Raw genomic sequence first — 21,275 nt, forward strand, 5'->3', positions numbered from 1 at the left:
TGTGCTGACAGCTGTTGCTCCCTCTGCTTGCTGGAGGTCACCACCAACTCCAGTTTTTTCCACGTTTAGCACCAGGGAAGAGTTATCACACCACTCTACAAACTCATGGAATGCTGAGTTGTGACGGTGTGATTGGCCTGAGAGCAGGGAGAGGAAGTCCATTTCATCTGTGTACTTAATCACATGAAGGTCTGGGTGGAGCAAAGAGCAAAGGTGAGAGGATGCAGCCTTGAAGGGAGCCAGTGCAGGGGAAGGAGAGGTCGGAAAAGGTGTTATTGACTGGCACTCTCTGTGACCTGTTAGTCAGGAAGTCTACGATCCACCGAATTAGGTGGTCCTCCAGGTGGAAGTGGGAGAACAGTTTCTCCACCAGGATGTGTGGTTGTAGAGTGCTGAATGCAGAGAAGTCTGCAAACAGGAGTCTGGCTGTGCTGTTGGATTGTTCCAGATGCTTGTGTACAGTGTCCATGATGTATATTTTCGAATCAACAACCCACCTGCTCCTCACATACTTTGCCATGTGGCAGCTGATTGTAGAATATTGCTGCTGTATAGTGCAGGACCACCTGTCTCACTAATACACAGGTGCGCATAAACCATTTATTAGGGTTGACTTTGTTATGGGATTCCAACATTTACACATTCAAACCTTTTGTTCTGACTTACCAGAATTCCATATTTCAGATTTGCTTTTTTTACATTTACGTAGTCAATCACACTTTGATTTTTCATCACATTAGTAATCCATGCACTGGCTCAAAGGTCTCCAGTTGTGAGCTATATATTTTGGAACAACCTGTATTAAACAAGTGCCTATAAACTAATTACTCTCCTAAATTAACATTTTAACAAATCACACATGCAGTGGACAAAATAACAGAAATACACAAGACAATGTTAAACACAGGCCACAGTGAGGTTTGACACATGGTGTTTTTCTGCTTAGATTTTTCAAAATATGTTTTTTATATTCTCTGAGGTACCTGTGGGGGGAACTGTTAACAACCCATACCTCAAAACCTGCACAGAAAAATGCATGCCCATAGATGGGTAAAGTGAATATTCCTTAAAACTTAGAATAACCAATCCCAATCATTTATTCAATGCCTGATCTTTGTCAGATACACAAAAGGCCAGAGTGAGCAGGATCAATAACAGTGGTTTCTGTCTGAGATGCAGACATTTGTGACCGATGACTTTTTGTGAGCATGTCATGAGCATTTTTCTTTCTCACGGCCACAATTAAACACAAGTATTCCAATACACCCAAACACCCAGAATGACAATTCTGGTTCCTAGTGGTGTAATGACAGCCATCTGTCACAATGCCATTCTTGAAATGACCAACAGATGGAACCCCAGAACCTTTTTCAATAAAGTAATTAGTTGCTGAAATTCTACAATTGCCTATTTTATATAACGATGTCTACGGAATGACTACAAGATTAAGAATTCTCTAATGTTCAAGAATTCAGAGAATCAAGACCAAATTCAACAGTGAAATAATCCTACAATGACTCATCTTGTCTACCCAATACCTGATGAATTCTTTCGTGTATTGAAAACAATCAACAGCATGTCCTCTTCCTAGCTTATGCTGATGGTTGTTGGTTGCTGTTGGCTGTTGGCAAGCAGCTCACTCGCATGTCTTTGTTACTCATGGTCAAACTCTCTTCATCTGTTTCAATGCATCGGTGCTTCTTCAAGGACTGTGATCGGGTAAATAGTCTCTTACACAGTGAACACCAGTATGGTTTTTCTCCAGTGTGAACCCGCAGGTGACGGCTGTAACTGTAGGAACTATTGAAACATTTCCCACACTGATTACAGCAGAATGGTTGCTCTCCAGTATGGATACGAAGGTGGCGCATGTAGTTGCTCAGACGACCAAAACCTTTCCCACAATCTTTACACTTATGTGGTTTCTCTCCAGTGTGAGTGTGCACATGCTGTTTATAAGTTTTAGAAATAGAGAAACTTTTCTTGCACAATTCGCACTGGAAAGGTTTTTCTCCTGTGTGGATACGCAAGTGTGATTTATAATTACCTAACTGAGAAAAACTCCTGCCGCATTGGTCACAGCAGTATGGTTTCTCTCCTGTGTGGACACGTAAATGTATTTTGTAACTACTTAGGTCACTAAAGCTCTTGTCACACTGGTTACACTCATATGGTTTCTCACCAGTGTGGTTCCGCAGATGCAGACTGAAATGTCCAGATTGGGTAAAACTCTTTCCACAAAAATCACACTGGTATGGCTTTTCTCCACTGTGGCTAAGCTGGTGTCGCTTGTATGAACTTAAAAAACTGAAACTTTTGGGACACTGGTCACACAAGTATGGCTTTTCTTTAGTGTGCACACGCATGTGTATCTTGTAAATACTGTAGTAACTGAAACTCTTTTCACATTGGTCACACTTGTATGGTCCAGTGTGGTCACGAAGGTGTCTCCTGTATGAACTCTGATCGCTAAAATCCTTTCCACACTGGTCACAGCCGTATGATGTTTCCTCAGGGTGAGTATACAAGTGCAGCTTGTAAGCATTTAGTTGGCTGAAACTGCTGCCACATTGTTCACAGTGGTATAGTTTTGCCGTAGTATGAGTTACTTCATGTCTTCTTAGGCTGCAGATTCGACTGAAAGATTTCCCACACTCCTGACACTGATGAGGTCTGCTTCTGTCTGAGTCTGTTGATTTCAACTAAGAGAAAGAGACAAAAGTAAAGTTCAGAGTGGAGAACTTGAATAAGTAATGCTAGCCATTAGTAGCTAGATAAATTGGTGTAATACACATGTAAGACTCTTACATAATAAACAATATACTGTGGATTCTCAGATGCAGTCAGGAATTCAGTTTGTAGGGCAGTTACACATTTTTTGTTCTTCAGACTCTTTTAGCACTTTCAACTTAAGATGAAATTATGTATACTACATTTACGAGTCAACCTTCATGTTAACAGCACTAAAAGTCATTACATAGATCCAATAAAATCAGAGAGGCTTTGTACCTTCCCTGGTGAAGCTTGCCCAGGCCTTCACAGTAGCCAATTTCTAGCTTTTACTTTTAGATTTATTTATTTATTTATTTAACTACAGCGTTAGACAGGATAAAATTCAGACCTGGGATGTCAAACCAGTGACTCCCAAAAAATTACAACATTGTTAAAAGGTTTATTAGTTTCCATCAGTTACGTAAGCAAGTGAAAATATAATACATTCCAGACTCGTTGCACATGAAGTATTGCAATATTTCAAGAATTAATTTTTATTTTTGATGATTATGGCCTACAGTTCATGAAATGAAAAAGTTATTTTTCTCCTTAGCCCAAGAAAGACACAACTGACGTTGTCTCTGGTTCCGGACTGGTTTGATATTAGGAATGTGACAGCTGTAGCTCCTTTCTTGAAGACGCCGTTGCTTGGTGGCTTTTGATAAACTGACATCAGCCTCAGTCCACACCTTGTGAAGCTGTCCTAGGTTCTCAAATTGCTTTTGCTTGATCATACTCTTAAGGCTGCATTATGCCTGCTGCTTGTGCACCTTTTCCCATGCGTTCTACCGTTCCAGTTAACTTTCCATTAATATGTCTTAATATAGCACTCTACTTTCACCAATGACGTTCTGTGGCCAACGTTCCTTGTGGAGGGTGTCGATGATCGTCCTTGGAGAATTTTTAAGTCAGGAGTTTTCCCCATTGTGGTTGCTTGACCTGACTTAGACTGAGAAATACACCGTATTCATATTGTTTGAATAGTAATTTACTCAAACTCAAAATTATATGTTCTTATATTTTGAGATACTGGATTTTTGATTTTCATGAGTTTCAAGTGATAATTATCACAATTCTAAAAAAAAACAAACAAAAAAAACGGCTACTTCACTGTACATGTAATGAGCCTAGAATATATAAAAATTTCACTTTCTTAAATTACTGATGGAAAATGGTTTTCACAATGTAATTTTTTGAGATGCACTAGTAGATATTGTTCAATGGTGTCTCTTTCATCTTTTTGTCTGTTGGTAAGCAATTACACTTTTAAGACATTCTTTGGATCTCCAGAGTCTCTTTGTATGAGTTGATTTCTTGTTTCTGCTTTTAGGAATGACTATGGAAGAATGTAGTAGACTTTATTAAAGTTACAGTGTAAACTTTAATAAACTTAACTTTAATTCCACAACTGCATTAAATTGTTCCACACATGTATATGTGGTTTAAGAAAAATGAAAATGCGGTAATCTAGTTTGCAAAAAACATTGAAAACTTAATTCAAATTTGGAAATTAATATGTACAATAAACAATATTGAAAGTAATTTTTCACTTAGGCAAGCAATATTCAGGTCATAATGAAAATAAAAATGCAACTCTGCATCAATGTCAGTGAAAATTTTACTAGGCATTTCATTTTGAAAGACAGACATCAAATATGACAAAACCACAGTCTTTTACATGTAATAACCTGATAAATATCAGTATATCTTTGTTTGCTGAATATGGTGGTGCATATATATTTTTACATGATTAATATTTGCATTTAATGTGTTTGTATTTGCAAGTCAAATTCCACTGTTAGTTAGTTTTTGGAAAAGCTAGATAGTTTACATTACATTTTCAAAGACACGTTAAGGTTGTCAACACTGCTTAAACATAGAAATAATTCTGTTCTATTAACAATATTTACAACCGGGTCAAGTTTTATTTCCTGTTTACCTGTCTGTGATCTCACAGGCAGGAAGTGACCTTTTCCATGTTTCATGTTCCATTCTTTATGAATATGGGTTGCTACAATTCAACCAGTTATATTGTAAGGTATGTTTCTTTTAACTTTGAGCACCTGCCCCTCCAAAGGTCTCTCCACAGCCCTGGTCAAAACAGGGAGCATGACACAGATTTGTCCCCTATATATGGTTGTTTTTAAGTTACCAAGCATCACTGACAACAGTAGGTGGCTAAATTGTTTTATCTGAAACAGTCTGACTGCTATGTACTAGCTGCTATGTTAATATAGCCATGGCTATTTATGTGAACCAAAATCTGCATAACTGTTGAATCTTCCACATCCAATACACTGCCTGTTGTCTGCAAATGACAAGCACAAGCTCTTTTAGCTTAATGGTAAATTATCTCTGAGCTACTAACCAGCTGTTTATTGTGTTGTGTAATTGTTACACCGACTCATTGGGATCCATTACAGGCCAACATCATCTAAACTAGGAAGTTTGAGCATGAAAACATATACAACATTAAAACGACTTGCCAAGTATTATGTCAGTCCCCTTCATGATGTAAAAACAGCTCTGACCCATCTGACAATGGACACGTGACCTCTGTTCTGTTTTTTTATGGTACATGTACAATGACCAGAGACCCTTTGGATCCCATGGGTTGTCAGGCTATGCCTGACAACCCATGGGATCAACTGCTGTGTGTACAGAGTTCAGTTATTAAGTTTCAGCCTCCATTTTTCTCACTATTTTATATGTTGATGGATAAAGCGAACATTGCAGATGCCTTGTATTTAGTTTGAAATTCTGGCAAAATCTCCAGTGTGTGCTTGTCTCATTACAATACAGTACATGTTGATCTTGTTAAAATTCATGGCAGATGTGCAATATAAGAAACATCAACAGAATTTGGGCAAGACCTTTATTAATACTTGTATTACTCTCATTCAAAACTACATTAGTTTCAACCATTTTGAACTGGAAAGATTTGTTAAAGTATGTAATAAATGGATTAAATAAATAGTATAATGCATAGCTTACCATGAAAACAAATCTATATTATGAAATTTGAAAGGTGAACAGTACAACATAATTTTTGCTAAAAAAAAAAAAAAAGTACAGATTACAGCATAAATGGTATGACACGGGAAACCACAAAATAAAAACAATGCTTCATATATGGCTTGCAGCTTATGGGTTTACTCAAGTCAATTTGAAATAGACAAAGACAGTCTGAATATGAGTATTCAAATGTAAATTTGCTGCAGTAACAATCTCTCTAAAAAAAGTGATGCTGCTGTTACTGCAAACTAATACTGACTGCAGTAACTAAGAACAACATGAACTATGACTCATTATGGTCACAAATGTAAAATAAAAAACTAAAAACCTAGAAAAACAAAATAATATTCATCACATAGGACACTACACTGCAGTCAGGGCTAAAAAATCCATTAGGATTTAACTTCAACGGTAAACTAACTGCCAGACATGAACACTTCACTGCTGTTGAAGTTGGCCCTAAATAAACTCAGAAAAAGTTTAGAAAAGTTTAAAAAACATTTTCTGACATGATGAAATGGACTCCATGATGCAAAAATAGCCCATGAGGGTCAAACCTTATGAGAAGGTATTGAATAAAACTGCCACAAAAACTGTGAATATATGCAGCCATAACACTGTTCACACACCTGTGACCTCTGTCAGTCTCCCCTAAATAAACACCAACCTGCATCTCCACGTGGTGCCAGAGAAGATGAGGTTCATGTCTGGATACTCCAGGTGTAAGTGGTGAAGGTTATTCATCATTGCTGCTGTGAGGGTTGAGACAATTGTCACATCATTCCTATAGCAGTGGATGAGGAGGACATAAGTGCTGATCTTCCTCACAGGGACTGGATGAAGAAAGGGAGAAGCCTGTTCCACTTGAGACAGCTACAGCTGAATGTTCATGTCCTCTGTAGCCCACACTGGACACAGCCGTCCCTAATGATCCAGATCAAGCTGGAAAAGACATTGTACCAGTGAGAAAAAAATTACAAGGTTCTTTATTTTTGATTGCAATTAATAACAAACTACTGCAAAATTACAACAGAAATATGTGTTTTAATCTTTGTTGTTGTTTTTTTTATCTGATGCAAGTCAGTGTGCTATCCTTCCTGTGACCAAAGACAATTTTCCTGCCTTAGCTGGACAAAATAGTTTATTCTCTTTTATTCTATTCCAATGTATCACAATGTAGGTTATAAAGAAAATGGGAAAGAAACAGCAGTCTTATTAGAAGAGCTTCACACAGTTATCTGACAATACATTGTTCCCCCAGCTGTGGTGCAGAAAAACACCCTGTGCACCATTTCACAGAAGTAACCATTCCTCACCTCTGTGCTTCAGCGTAGATGCTCATGGCATGGTGACCAGCCCTCAGTAACATTGCTTTTTCTGAAAGAGAAGGAATCATTTCAACAGATGTTTGTCCCATCAGATTCTTAACAGTAACATTAGGACACACATAACTGACTTGTGCTTCATTTATTGAACTAGGAGAACACACATCAATCAATGTTCTGTGGTGTAACATTAACTTAGCTAATGTCTGTCTGCTGATCATGAACATAAAACAGCATTTAAAGATGGCAACAGTTAGAAATTGTGATAACATCATGAATTTGTTATGACTGATTAACTACAACTCACACAACATGGAGTTACAGCTAATAGTTAACCAAGTAGGAATTAGGAAATATAACCTTACATTATAGCGCGAACTTTAAACCGAATGTTAGAACATGTTCTACCATAAGTGATTACACACAGTATAATACTGACTTACACACAGTAGCTTCAGCTACAAGATTACTTTAACACTCACCTGTGGAGATACCCTCTACTTATGAAGGCTAAGTGGCCTTGACTTTGTTAGCACCGGTATTGCAAAATGCAGCAGCAGTCAGTCCAATAAAGGTGGACAGGAAGAGTGTTCGCCTCGCCCCTCGCTGCTATCCTAGTCCGCCCTCTTTTTCAAATATGGTCTCTTCTGGCTCCAAAAATTCCAAGATGGTGACTGGGAAGTAGCAAACTCTGGGCTTCACTTTATCAATCCGCAAACCAACATGTAACATCACGGTGGCTATGTGCATCGTTTTTATGTAGTGTATGGCTCTTACATGCAAGGCAGGCAACAAGCACTGTCAGCCTCACCGCTACTCAAGTGTCACTGTGCTTTCTAAAGCTTAGTTCTCTCCATCACTGCAACTTGAGCAAGGTATATATGTGTGTGTGCGTTTAAGGCTTGGCTCAGGCCACAAGAGCTTTTGGGATGATTTACCTGTTTCACTCTCTGAAATGTGGCCTGGAACCTTGCTCTAAACAAATGTTGGAAATGTGAAAGGTTTAACAATCCACTCTTAATCACTGTTCTGAATTCATTTTATCAAACATTTTCTCATCCTGATGAGCTTGACCTTCTGCTTTTGCTTTTTTTTTGTCATTGCAAAGTATCATTAGCATTACAGCAAGTTAATAAACCACAGTCTCTATTTTGGTTACATCTTCAACCACATGAGATCCCATGATGTAGTCCACTGCTCCTCAGCTGCTCCCTAAGGCACAATAATCCTAAAAATATCCTGTACTGTGTGACGCACCATTATTTTCCAGTCCTGATTAAAGCTTAGAGAAAAGAATATTTGGGAATTTTTTTATGCGTGTGATGCAACCCATTTTCAAAATGTATTCTGATTTTAAAAACTCCTGCAGTGTGAACCTGGCTGAAGTGTGTGTATGTGTGTGTAATGCAGCATGCTGCAGAATGACAGAGAGCCCCTGATACACAGGCTCAGTGAGAGAGATCTATCGTCTGGATCACGAATAGAGAAAAAGCATTTATAGGCTACTTAGGAACAGATCTGGTGTGATGAACTGTGCAAAATAAGGTTTATGATGCAATAAATAGGAAAGCATTAAATTCTAATTTTAAATTTCTAATTTAAATTTGTATTATATATATAAATGTTGGGTCCTAATTTTAATTGCTTACATTAGTCCAGTAAATTTGTATTATAATAATTATAAGGATTCCAGCATTATTATTTAAATTAGTGAGGTAAATTCATATAATAACTAATATGGTTGTTAACTGACTTTGCTATTTAAACTTGGGGAATAAATTTGTAATGTCACACTGTTCCTCTATTGGAAAGCACTTTTGCTCAATGCTTGTTCAAAATGTGCTATACCACTAACAGTGATGTGAGTTTCCCATTTTCTAAAGTCCATTGATCCTCCAGCCTTAATTTACGCACAGGGCTATGACACAATAAAAGGATACTGGAACTAGGTCAACTTAATTGAACACATCTTCTTTACCTGCTACAAGTCAAAATGTCTGCTATTAAAAAAAAATGATCCATTGGTACTACAGTATTACTGGAATCTGCATAAGTTAAAAAAAAAATCTGATGCCTATGTGGTGGCCAAAATAGTTTGTTTTGATCACAATCACAACAATTTTGTTAATATATCTTTGAGCTCACCTCTTCTGGAGAACTCATTTCCCTAGATCACTGGCAAAGGTTCATGTCCTCCAAAGGCTTTTCTTCCTGTCAACACGTTTCAGATCTAAAAGCAAATGAAAACAAATAATGTTCAGAACACATACCTAGTGGAATAAAAAGAAAAGGTACTAGGGATCAACCAATTATCAGCCTGAGCGATCATTTGGCATTTTTAGGATTATTGATATTGTGTGTTTTTATTTTTGTTTTTGTTTTTATTGACTGACTATTGCAAAATACGATGAACATACTACTTCGGCGAACACAGCTTTCTTTCTCTCTGTCTCAAGCAATGTCCCACCCACAGCTCTGTTTGATTGGCTGTTACATGTCACAAGAAACAGTCACTCACCAGTAGTCTTTGTTTAGAGACAGGTGCTGTGCCAAAAAGTGATCATCTGCTTCGTCTGGAAAGTGAACTAGAGCAGACAGCAGCAACAGGGAGAGGAGATAAAAGTCCACATTCAAGACAGATAGTTTCCAGCAGCATTCATTCAAAAGGGAAACTCACTGAAACAAACTGAGACCAAACCTGTCCCTTGGAAAACTATGTAAACACTGATAAAAAGGCAAATACAACAGCAGAGTATATTAGCATACTAGGCAACTCTGTTGATTACTGATCCATCAGATATTCAGACTGTCAGTGCTGAAACTTCTGGACAGATGTATTTTAACAATCTTAACATTCCTTAACAGAAATGCTGGTGTTGGTTAAATATTTAAAGCACTGAATCAGACCAGTGTTCATATACTTGAACTACACATTGTCTGCAATTTATCATGTGTAATCTGGAAGTGTTCAGCCTCTCTGACTGATAAACATCACCATCAACCACAAATGCAGAATAGAGTAGCTATAAAAAGTATTCACCTCCCTTGGATGTTTCACCCTTTTGTTGCTTTTATACATGACATCAGTGTAATTAGTGTTTTTGACAAGCATTTGCAGAAAAAAAGAAACTTGTTTAATTTTAATTGACATGATTTTGTAAAAATCTCTTTTCACTTTGCTAGTTTTTTTTGTTTGTTTTGTTTTTTGGTCCATTCTTGTCCATAAATGTAATTATATTGCCCATGATGTCATGCAAAAGCAACAAAAGGGTGAAACATCCAAGGGGGGATGAATTCTTTTTTTATAGGCACTGTAAACCTTCAACAGCATACATGAAAGTAATGTTTCTGTAAATCAACTAAAATGGAAAGTTTCTATCTTAAGTCCATTATTGCATCAACATCTAAACCAATCATGTTAGATCAGATGAGAGCCAGATGTTCCCTGTCATGCAGCTGCTACAGAGCAACTGCAGATTCTGGCTCTGCAAACTTCACCCGTTTAGATCTCACAATATTATTGCTGCTTATGTTGGCCAAACTTCGGAGCAAGTCTGGATCAAGTCGGACAGAAATCTGACCAGCTGCAAGTGTAAATTCATTAAAAGTCATTCTTATTAATCAGCAAACCCAGGAATAAATGATAGATCCCATTATCACATGCTGTTAATCAGTAACTTTTAATATATACTGATTCCAAATATCAATTACTAGCCCTTCTTGATCACCAGTAATCAATATCAGCATCAGCCCTAAAAAAAAACTTTTTGGTCGATGTCTAATATGTATCGTGACAGCACTACTGATTGCAACAATGAAAATACACATTACGCTGCCAGATAATAAGTTTACACTGCAAAGCTAATTCAGATTATAAATGAGGTGATGGTGGGACACCACAGTGCGATTTGTCCAGCCACATTACATGATGAACAGAATATATGCTTACGCTTTATTCTCTCCCATACATTGAGTTACTTTTGACGACCTGCCACATATTGATTTTCTAGATTTTGAAGATTTAAAATTGGTACTTGTGACCTGGAACCGCCATCACAAAGTGCTTCAGGCAGGACACTGCTTGAGGCCAAAGAGTGAGTGTCAAGAGAGATGGAGACAGAGAGGCAGTTAATTTAAGTGATTTAGCAATAACATTTAAGTAAAAATAGCAATACCAACTTATCGATCAAATGACAAATATTGCCCAGTCATGCTGATAATTGGTTGATCCCTACTAAAGAAAAACAAAAATTAGAGAAGTAGCTACAAAAAATTCTTATCTTCCTGCAATTAGTTGATGACACGGTTATACTCACTAACTTTAAAATGTCACAGTGCACGCACAAATATGACCAAGTTGTTGTTACAGAGCCATACCTGCTTATTCAGATCTAGACTGCATTCCAGTGCATTTGTGTTGATGTTTTTGCAGTGCCAATAAACCAGTGGCTAGGCAGGAGAAACTGGTGTAGTTAGGCAAGTCTGTCAAAAGAAAACAGATAATACAAAGTAAGTAAAGTTAACTTAAATAAGAAATATTGGTGCTCTAAAGCAGCATCTGCCTCCACACACTCTTCAGTCATGTTGTCTAGGTTGAACTAAAACCTTTTTTAATTTGGAATCAGGATAATTCCTGGGGGCAAGCTTAAATGACATCGTGTGCAACTTGTGTTCTTGAAAACTGCTCAAAAACATTCCAACAAACACCAGCCATAAATATTTGAGTCTTTAAAAGTTAATGAAATTACTGGCCAGTTTTACAATTGTTTCAATGTTCACTGAAAATAACAGAATCACTAAAAACTACGTATAATCTCAAAAGAATTGTGACCAAAATAGATGCTAAGCAGGACATTTTACATGTGAATAACCAGCCTGTTGAAACTATGGAATTAGCTGCTTCTATAATACCTCAAATTTAATTAGAGTTTTCTAAACCACAATTTGTTCATAGTTATTGGCTACCATATACAAAGGCGATATGGAAAAAAGCCAACACTAGCCAATACACTGATTTAATTTTAATAAATACAGAGAAGCATCTGTTTAAATTCGTTCAAGTTGTAAGATTACGAATGACGTGGTACAGCTGTGTTAACTGGCAGTGGAATGCATGTGTTTACCGCGGAGGCCACTTATATTCACACAACAGAATTTCAGTGAGTCGTTCAATTTGACCAAAGACGCGAATCTAAATCCTAAGTAAAGCTATACAGCAAACGACATGTGCGGGGGTTGTGGAGGGTAGGGGGGACCTCAAGGTGACCAAGTACGTCTGTCAGTCCATCCACAAGGACTGACAGACGTAAAATAACATTTCAGGTCTTCTGCGCTTAAAATGAAAAAGTCGATTTATAGTGTGGATAACTAAAATGCCAAAATTATAGATGCTGAACACAACATAGCCTGCTTCGCTACAATAAACAACCACCAGGCTCATCCAGTAGATGGCTAATTTACCACAATAGCGGCCCAACAAAACACATCAAAGCAACACAAGATAGCATCGAGATGCTAAAAGACTCGCTTCGGGCCTGACAGTTGGTGTGTTCACAGTAATCCCAAACAATGACACAAAAAAAAATCCATAGATACAAACTAGAACAGATACCCTCTTCGTCTCCGCTGCCTGTCTTCTGCCAGTACCGCCACGCACACAGCCGTCCAACTGAGTGACGTCACTATGACGTTCTCGCTCCTCTTCTTGGTGGAAACCAGCGTAAAGGCAGAACTAACCTCCATTACCGCCCCCTACAGTGTGGGAGTGTGGCCAGCCATCTAGCATCTTTGAAAAATAATACTTCCCCATGCTTGTCTGAACAAACACTGTGTTATTTTGATCAGTCCAGTTTTTTTCAAAAACTAAACTAGAATTCCATTCCTTTCATTATCAAGGGGACAAAACGCCTTGCTTCAAGATTAGTCAGTTCGAGAATGATTTTCTGTATTGAATTGGGCATGGGGCTGCACAGTGACTTGGTGGTGAGCACAGTTGCCTCACAGCTCGAAGGTCCCCGGTTCGCATCCCGGCCCCGCCAGGAATCTTTCTGTGTGGAGTTTGCATGTTCTCCCTGTGCATGTGTGGGTTTTCACCAGCTTCTTCCCACAGTCAAACATGCAGAGATCAATTGGTGATTCTTAGTCCCGCTGGAGACTAGCGACCTGTCTGAGAGAGAAGAGGGAGAGACAGATGACAGGAAGAAGGAGGGGAGAAAGAGAAAAAGAGTGAGGAGGACAGGGGCCGGAGCAGGGATCGTAACATGTATAGAGACACATCATTTAAAGGGTTTTGACTGTAGTGATACAAGTAAAACATTTTGTTCTAAAAGAATTCATTGTGCATGTTATATACAACACATCCCATTGTCTGATGTTTTATTATGAAATGCCTACATAGTTTTTAGAGGTACAAATTTGTGATTCATCAAGCAAATCTTATGCTTTCATTTTGAAGGCAACCTTGCCTTACTTCCACATGGGATCTTTCCAGCTTTACAAAGTGTTTTCACGTCCTCATCTCCACAGCAACCATCGTGTATACACAAACACAGTGTTCTGACATCCAGTAGGGTTAACCTCCATGTCAAAATCAACCACAGGTATGTCTAGACCTACATCAATCTACTTGAAATATAATTCAACCTCATCTTCAAGGTATGCACATTGTTTTCAATAGCGCTTTTTAAAGTTCTTACATAGGTTTATGCATGTTTCCGGTGTGTAAAGATGCCATCAGGTGAGGGGAAGAGTGATATGGAGCGTCTGGGTGTCTTTAAGGAGATGAGCTACATCTCTCTTGGAGACAAGTATGCTCCACCCACTAACTGTAAGCATACTCTCTGTCTCTCTCTCTAAATTATAAACTATATGTTGCCAATTGCCAATGTCATGGAGACCAGTTTTCAGAACACTAAAATGTCCATGCACCAGGCTGGATTGTTAAAAAGCAAAAATGATCAACACAGAACCGATTAAATACAAAGATGTGATTCCAAGAAATTTTACGTGTGGGTCATTTCTTGATGATGTCATTACAATGCCATTTGATGAAGTTTGGACTGTATTAGACTGTAACCTTACACAGTTCTCATATTCAACAAATTGGATTTGTGAGAAATGAGCATGTGTAAAGACCTGAACCACTTTGATCAGCACAATGTTATTGTAATAGGGTGATACGCAAGTCTGATTGACTTAATAGATCTGCAATGAAATGATTTTGATAAAACAAATTGCAGCATACAAAAGATGTCACTCCACACATAGCAATGTACAGTGGCTATAAAAAGTATACACACCCCCGTTCAAATGCCAGGTTTTTGTGATGTAAAAAAATGACACAAAGATAAATAATTTCACAACTTTTTCCACCTTTAATGTGACCTATGACCCGTACAATGCATTTGAAAAACAAACTGAAACCTTTCAGGGAGGTGAAATAAAAATAAACAACTGAGATAATGAGGTTGCACAAGTGTGCACACCCTCTTATAACTGGGAATGTGACTGTGTCCAGATTTAACCAATTACATTCAAACTCATGTCAAATTGGAGTCAGCACACACCTGTCACCATTTAAAGTGCCTCTGATTAACCCCCAACAAAGTTCAGCTGCTCTAGCAGGCTTTTCTTGACAATTTTGGATCCACATCTTCCAGCACAAACCATGGTCCACAGAGAGCTTCCAAAGCATCAGACGGATCTCATTGTTCAAAGATATCAGTCAGGTGAAGGGTACAAAAGAATTTCCAAGGAATTAAATATATCATGGAACACAGTGAAGACAGTCATCATCAAGTGGAGAAAATATGGCACAACAGTGACATTACCAAGAACAGGACGTCCGTCCAAAATTGATGATAAGACCAGAAGAAAACTGGTCAGGGAGGCTGCCAAGAGGCCGACAGCAACATTGAAGGAGCTGCAGGAATTAGTACTGGCTGTGTAGTACGTGACAACAATCTCCTGTCTTCTTCATATGTCTGGGCTATGGGGTAGGGTGGCAAGATGGAAGCCTTATCTTATGAAGAGAAACATCCAAGCCCAGCTTCATTTTGCAAAAACACATTTGAAATCTCACAAACGCATGTGGGAAAATGTGTTATGGTCCGATGAAACCAAGATTGAACTTTTTGGCCAGAATTCCAAAAGGTATATTTGGCGTAAAAACAATACTGCTCATCACCAAAAGAACATCATACCTACAGTGAAGCATGGTGGTGGCAGCATCATGCTTTGTGGCTGTTTTTCTTCAGCTGGAACTGGGGTCTTAGTCAGGGTGGAGGGAATAATGAACAGTTCCAAATACCAGTAAGTGTTGGCTTCTGTTAGAAAGATGAAGATGAAGAGGAATTTCATCTTTCAGCACAATTACCCAAAGCACACATCCAGATCAACAAAAGAATGGCTTCACCAGAATAAGATTAAGGTTTTGGAATGGCCCAGCCAGAGTCCAGACCTGAATCCAATTGAACAACTCTGGGGTGATCTGAAGAGGGCTGTGCACAGGAGATGCCCTCGCAAGTATTAGTTTAAGGTTGTTTAAAGCTTTTTGCTTTTTATTTTTCCCCTTTAAAGGTTTCAGCTTGTTTTTCAATTGCGTTGTACAGGTTATAGGTCACATTAAAGGTGGAAAAAGTTGTGAAATTATTTATCTTGGTGTCAAAACCTGCCATTTGAACAGGAGTGTGTAGACTTTTTATATCCACTGTATGTATTTTATTTGTGAAGTGGATGGACTGACTTTTTGATGATTTAATGGCAAAGATGTTTCCCACTCTCCAGATCAATGTCAAAAATGTTGCTGGGTGCATGTAAACATGTCACTTCTTTATTCTGAATTTAGGCCCATTCCATGAATCAGCATATCGTAGCCGCCAGATGCAGGCCGGTTTCACGAAACAACAATGTGCCCTGCAGAGCGGCTTTTTTGACAAGTCCTTCAAGCGGATTTTTGAACGCGAGGCACTGAATGATCCAATGAAACTAGCCCGACAGCACCGCATCCAGCAGGCCAGGAAGAATCTGGGCAAGGCCTTCCTGCCCTGCAACGGGGTCAAGAGGCCGTGAGACAACACACACAAACTTACACAAAAATTGTAAAAATTTTGTATGAAAGAATCCTAGTGCTCATTACTCTCATACAAATATTAAGAAATTAACAGTTTATCCTGGAGTCTTAGATGGTAACAACCATCTAACAATATATTTCTGTCCTGACAAGACATAAAATACCGCTGTGAAATGAATACCATCTCCTATTAGAACAACACGTTTAAAAACAAGCAAAGCACTCAGAGAGCGCAGTACTTCACCAAGGCTGCTCAGTCGTATGATTTCCGACAGATAAGTCCTGATAACTCCGCAGCAGTGGATTTGTAGTAGGATTGCAATTATGTGATTATCAGCAGGCAGCTGATGTAGCGTTCACTTGTTGTCATAGTTACAGTGACGTTGTGCCGCTATCTCACAATGATACAGAAATTTTTAATAAAACCGTGAATCCAGACTATAAGCCACATCGCTGCCAAAATCTAATCAGGTGGCCCTTGTGTCATTTCTGACCTTTACTGAAAATTCCATCCAAATCCGTTGGTCCATTTTTGAGTAATGTTGTGCACAGACAGACAAACGTACGCTGACAGTCACATAACTCCGCCACGTTCCTTGGTGGAGTAATAACATCTTAAAGCAGGGGACTCAGTTTAAAAAAATGATACAAAGCTTTTGAACCAAAAAGGAATCTCTGCACATTGAGCAAAGTACACTCATGTTTATTTCGTTGTTCTATTTACTGTCGTTTCTCACTATATGCTGATCTCCATCTGCAATCAGCTGTGGTTCAGGTAGTTACTATGGGACTCTGTCAGGACCCATCGAAGCCATGAGTCCACTGTCAGTCACCCAGAAAGCTCATCGCTCACCAGGACGCAACATCACCATCTCACCCCCGAAGAAAGGCAGCGGTTACAGGTTCATGGCATGCAAAAATAGTTCACTGCTCAGCAAGCATACTTTCAACTATTCATTTGGAATAATTACAGTTTTAGAGAAGATTTCACAAAACTTGGGGCAGCTGTTTTGGGGACAGCGTGTTTGTCTGTTTGTTTGTTTATAGAAAATTAGCATAAATCAGAAATTAAAGCTTTTCTGCTCAGATGAATGTGTGTCGACATGTTAACAAACTGTGCCATAATCCCACTGAAATAAGGAGTGTCCGACAGCAGTTACAACACACATTATGTAATTAACCTATTTGGCTGACAATGCTGCTTAAAATTATTCATGAGACCACTAGAGAGGAACTTGCTCTATTATTTGTTCTTTTTTAAGGTACTATGGAGCTCACGCCAGTAATGCAAAGTGACAGAGTTCTTTATTCATACAGCTGCAGTAACCAATATGTTATCTCCCGCAGCTATCCCAGTGTAACCTTGTCCAAAGTGAAGCTGTATGCATCAGATCCATATGACAGAGCCAAAGAAGTACTGAAGGTAACACTGAAATTTCTTTATTCCACTAAGTCCATGAAGCCCAACTGGACAGTCTGCAGACATCACCGTGCAGCCCAAAAATTGTGACCATGCAGAATGTCTGTACTGCAAATGCCTCTGACTGCACCAGGAAAACCAATGTGGTTCATACAATAATTATTATGAGAGATGAGATTCTCTGTTACTCACGCTTTCAAAAATTAAGAATTAAAACAGCTTTAACAGAAATAGTCATTGCAGCACTATGGAGGTGCTTTGATTTGTACATGCATTCTATTAACGGAGCCCAAACACAGTAGGAAGTGTGTCTTCCAGGAATGCTGTGCTATGTCCATCCACTGATCAACACACCCCAAGAATTATCACTGATGCAACATGGCGTCCTAATGACAGCCTAATCAATAACTAACTGCTATTTTATCTAAAAAGTGCAAAGTCACATTCTTCACTTTCAAAGTTCACATTAGTTATGCAGAAACCATGAACTGTCCTTCATATTGTTAGGCAGACAGGTGGCTAACTCCTCGTGAATTGTTCACAGTTTCAACTTAACCTAATTAGGTAATCATATGTCTGTGTTGCAATAAATTTTCCAGTAGTTGTAGTAGGTTCCTAAGCTACCATACAAAGCCATTTGTCCCTCCCCTCTGACACAACTGTTGGGAGCTTGTGCACACAAAAACATCAACTACTGATCTGAAAGAGGAAACAAACATTGGTACAGTGTTTTTTCATCATATCTAACTACCCTACCCACCTTCCTACAAAGGCTTTGTGGTTCTATATCTGTCATCTGACTTCATCCAAATTTGTAAGGTCTTCACCTTACTATGTGAAGTACTATGAGATGACATAAGTATGTTGTATGTAATTTCTTTTAAAAAAATAAGTGCAAATTTCAACAATGTTATGCCTCAGTTTATCATTTACACATGTGCATTACAACTTACAGATCACAGTATATCTACAAAGGCACAAAACATTTAGTCACAGGCATCTGAAACGGAAAAATGCAGTATTTTACTTTATGATCAAAACAACTTGTCAAGATCTACAAATTCATTTCCACATCTTTGTAGAAATCCTGACCACCTGAACTCATACACCACACCATATCAACTAAAGTAGGAACTATTAAGGAAGAAGGTAAAATGATCTCCCTGCCTTGTAAATGTATCCAATTTATGCATTAAAAAATACAAAAAAGCTGTGGCAGTACAGTGGACAAATTTAAAAGAGCAGTGACTTCAATTGAAAATTGCAGTTAATGTCGTCTCTGTAATATTTGCACATTGTAAAGTCATCCCATTGGTTGGATTTGGATCCTCTGGCGGGTCAGTTTTGGCCTGCAGGCCGTATGTTTGACACCCTTAAACTACAGGGTGCTGTCACTTAAATGTGACTGCAGCAGTTGCTGAAATGACTGATGCTGTCTCACATGATCTCTAGAGGTTGCCCAACAACAACAAAAAAAGCATAACTTCTTTGCACAAGTGATATATGGGGTTTATGTTTGTGTTCATAGCTCTGCCCCCAGGTAGCCAGAAAATCATTAACTGCAGCTTTAAGGTCAATACTTACAACTTATTACATTGTCTTACCTAATATTTTTAATTCAAAACGAAATATACAGTTTGAAATATGTGTGTATGTATGTGTGATACAGAAGGAGGCAGCAATCCATCGCTCGAGATTAAGAGATGGACCGTTCAAGCTCAACCTTTACCCCAGAGATTATTTTCAAGGCAATCCATACCGCAGTGACAAGCCACTCCTGCCTGCACACAAACCCCTCCCACCTGCACAGAAAGACTCTCCAGTTCCCTTCAAGCCTTCATCCCCAAGCAAACGGGTGACTCTTTCTGCTCGATGTATCAGCATTAGAGGAAAATATGTCACATGTCTGATATGATGCTATTTGTCTGGCATATATTTTCAATGGTTTCTCTGTTTGTGTGACTCTTTCTTGTGTTAGATTGGAGGAATGAAAGCAGGGACATTTGACAAATATCCCTCACATTCTACTGATCCATATGTCATTCGGCTGTCCAAACCAGACAATCAAGAGCCAATTTTCCGTCCTGCTCCTGGTCCGAAAAGCACGCCTGTCAAGAGTATCATTACTGTCAATGTGAACAGGTTTGATTCCTGTCTATTATTCCCTTTGTCTGTCCTGACTTGGAGGTGGCATAAACCTCCCACTGGAGGTCATCATGACTTCTTATTTGTTGAAACAGTCCCCAGTTTAGTGAAGCATCATATTAGGATTAGCATTTCTATGCAAGAACCTGAGAATTTGAAACAGTGAGACTCAATGTCAGACACAGATGAAGCTTTTGTGTGAATCTGTATTAACTATTTTTTCCCCACTTTGAGTGACTGTGCAACAAACTGTTGTAAAGAGTTGCTTATTTAAGCATACAATTGACATCTTGGTGTGCAGGTTAATGTTTGAGACAAATGCTTCCCACTGGAGACAGTGAAGCAGCTTAAGAAGCTGATTTTGAGCCAATGCTAATGAGTACCATTAGCATTCCATGAGAAGTACTGTGCAAGGATTGCTCATCTTTCTTTTAGGTCAGTTTTGTCTTTTACTTACTAGTTCAGTTTGCACTTTCATGTGATTGGTGGAATATGTTCTACGTCCATGAATAAGCAACGGTCTGCATGACATAAACTTCATCACCTCCCCATGTCCAGACCCCTCTGTGGATGACAACTACACTACAAGGGCAGTAGTGTAAATGCACAGAATACCTAGATATGAATTGAGTCCTTCCAGTAGCAGACAAGCACATAAGAAAGGCAGTGTAGTAACAACAGCTAGGTGTCCTTGCAGCAAACCTGTTCTTCTACGCCTCCACAAGGGAGTATAATTAAGGCTCAATGCAAACCAAAATGTGTCAATACAGTAAATCCTAATCATATTCCTGTGGCTACACTGTTCTGCAGTTTTTCAGCTGGAGGAGCTTTGAGCCTGTTCCAACCACAAGAACTCCTGTAGAACATATTTCATGCCTGTCTTTAAGGGAGAAAAAAGTACCTATTTCGGGCAAGGGACTTCTTAGCAGGCCTGGAAAACTGCTGTGTGAACTTTGACAGTGATTTGGTAAACTGAAGGAACAGCAAATACCATTTTTTCTGTGATTTCACAATGAGTTCTCAAAGTAGCAGTCTGCTCCTCTCAAATATCACCATCAACATTGTACAATTTGACAGGTGAACTGACTCAACAAATGCAACAACCTTCTTGGTTCCCTCCATACAGCCTCTTGTACTCTTATTTAGCTTTTTGAAAAAAATGTTAGCAGAAAGTCTGCATAATAAAATAAATTACATTTTATACTCATTTGTTTTTTCTTGTTTCAGGAACGTGCACTCTGCAAACTACCTTTCCACCATCCCAACAGTGAGGACCATCTGACTACATTAGCCATACTGCCAACCTTGGCTTACTTCTATTATTTCTATCTGTTGTGTATTGCAGCCATGAAATTCTCAGAGACAGGACGCTTTCAAAACCTTTGCCATCTTCAGTGGCTTAATTATTGAAGCTTTTCTTTTTACATTTCCTTGTTTCTTTTTGTCTTTAGAGGACATTTTTAAGATGTTCTGGATGTTACACAGGCAGTAACAAACTCAAATAAAGAATAGTTACATTTGTTTTCCA

At 38.6% G+C, this 21,275-nt stretch overlaps 2 protein-coding genes across 11 annotated transcripts; one reads left to right on the forward strand and one right to left on the reverse strand.

The window, feature by feature from the left end:
* Window positions 1–1,079: 1,079 nt before the first annotated feature.
* LOC111563859 (zinc finger protein 239-like) lies at window positions 1,080–13,253 on the reverse strand. Of its 9 annotated transcripts, none has more exons than XM_055009614.1 (7): window positions 12,724–13,247; window positions 11,490–11,594; window positions 9,631–9,697; window positions 9,258–9,342; window positions 7,104–7,164; window positions 6,455–6,729; window positions 1,080–2,702 (listed from the first exon to the last, which is right to left on the reverse strand). In XM_055009614.1, the coding sequence occupies exons 6-7, from the start codon at window positions 6,458–6,460 to the stop codon at window positions 1,593–1,595; spliced, it is 1,116 nt and encodes a 371-aa protein (XP_054865589.1). In that variant the 5' UTR covers window positions 6,461–6,729; window positions 7,104–7,164; window positions 9,258–9,342; window positions 9,631–9,697; window positions 11,490–11,594; window positions 12,724–13,247; the 3' UTR covers window positions 1,080–1,592. The 9 variants fall into 9 exon arrangements, 8 of the variants coding, with proteins under 8 accessions (XP_054865589.1, XP_054865587.1, XP_054865588.1 ...); XM_055009612.1 differs by having other exon boundaries at window positions 7,104–7,786; XM_055009613.1 differs by having other exon boundaries at window positions 7,595–9,342.
* A 387-nt stretch (window positions 13,254–13,640) lies between these two features.
* Window positions 13,641–21,275, forward strand: c4h4orf47 (chromosome 4 C4orf47 homolog). 2 transcript variants are annotated; one of them, XM_023263132.3, is made up of 8 exons: window positions 13,641–13,711; window positions 13,839–13,938; window positions 15,958–16,177; window positions 16,947–17,084; window positions 17,530–17,605; window positions 19,272–19,457; window positions 19,581–19,744; window positions 20,975–21,275. In XM_023263132.3, the coding sequence occupies exons 2-8, from the start codon at window positions 13,839–13,841 to the stop codon at window positions 21,027–21,029; spliced, it is 939 nt and encodes a 312-aa protein (XP_023118900.2). In that variant the 5' UTR covers window positions 13,641–13,711; the 3' UTR covers window positions 21,030–21,275. The 2 variants fall into 2 exon arrangements, with proteins under 2 accessions (XP_023118900.2, XP_054865594.1); XM_055009619.1 differs by lacking the exon at window positions 13,641–13,711 and having other exon boundaries at window positions 13,739–13,938.

The sequence above is a fragment of the Amphiprion ocellaris genome, chromosome 4, assembly GCF_022539595.1.
Source record: "Amphiprion ocellaris isolate individual 3 ecotype Okinawa chromosome 4, ASM2253959v1, whole genome shotgun sequence".
In the NCBI taxonomy this organism is placed as follows: domain Eukaryota; kingdom Metazoa; phylum Chordata; class Actinopteri; family Pomacentridae; genus Amphiprion; species Amphiprion ocellaris.

Excerpts from the sequence above, each read along its gene's own strand:
- c4h4orf47 (XM_023263132.3), top strand. The coding sequence starts at position 13,839 with ATGCCATCAGGTGAGGGGAAGAGTGATATGGAGCGTCTGGGTGTCTTT. Across the intron at positions 17,085-17,529 it reads AAGAAAGGCAGCGGTTACAG|CTATCCCAGTGTAACCTTGT; the intron begins GTTCATGGCATG and ends TATCTCCCGCAG. Across the intron at positions 19,458-19,580 it reads CTTCATCCCCAAGCAAACGG|ATTGGAGGAATGAAAGCAGG; the intron begins GTGACTCTTTCT and ends TTCTTGTGTTAG.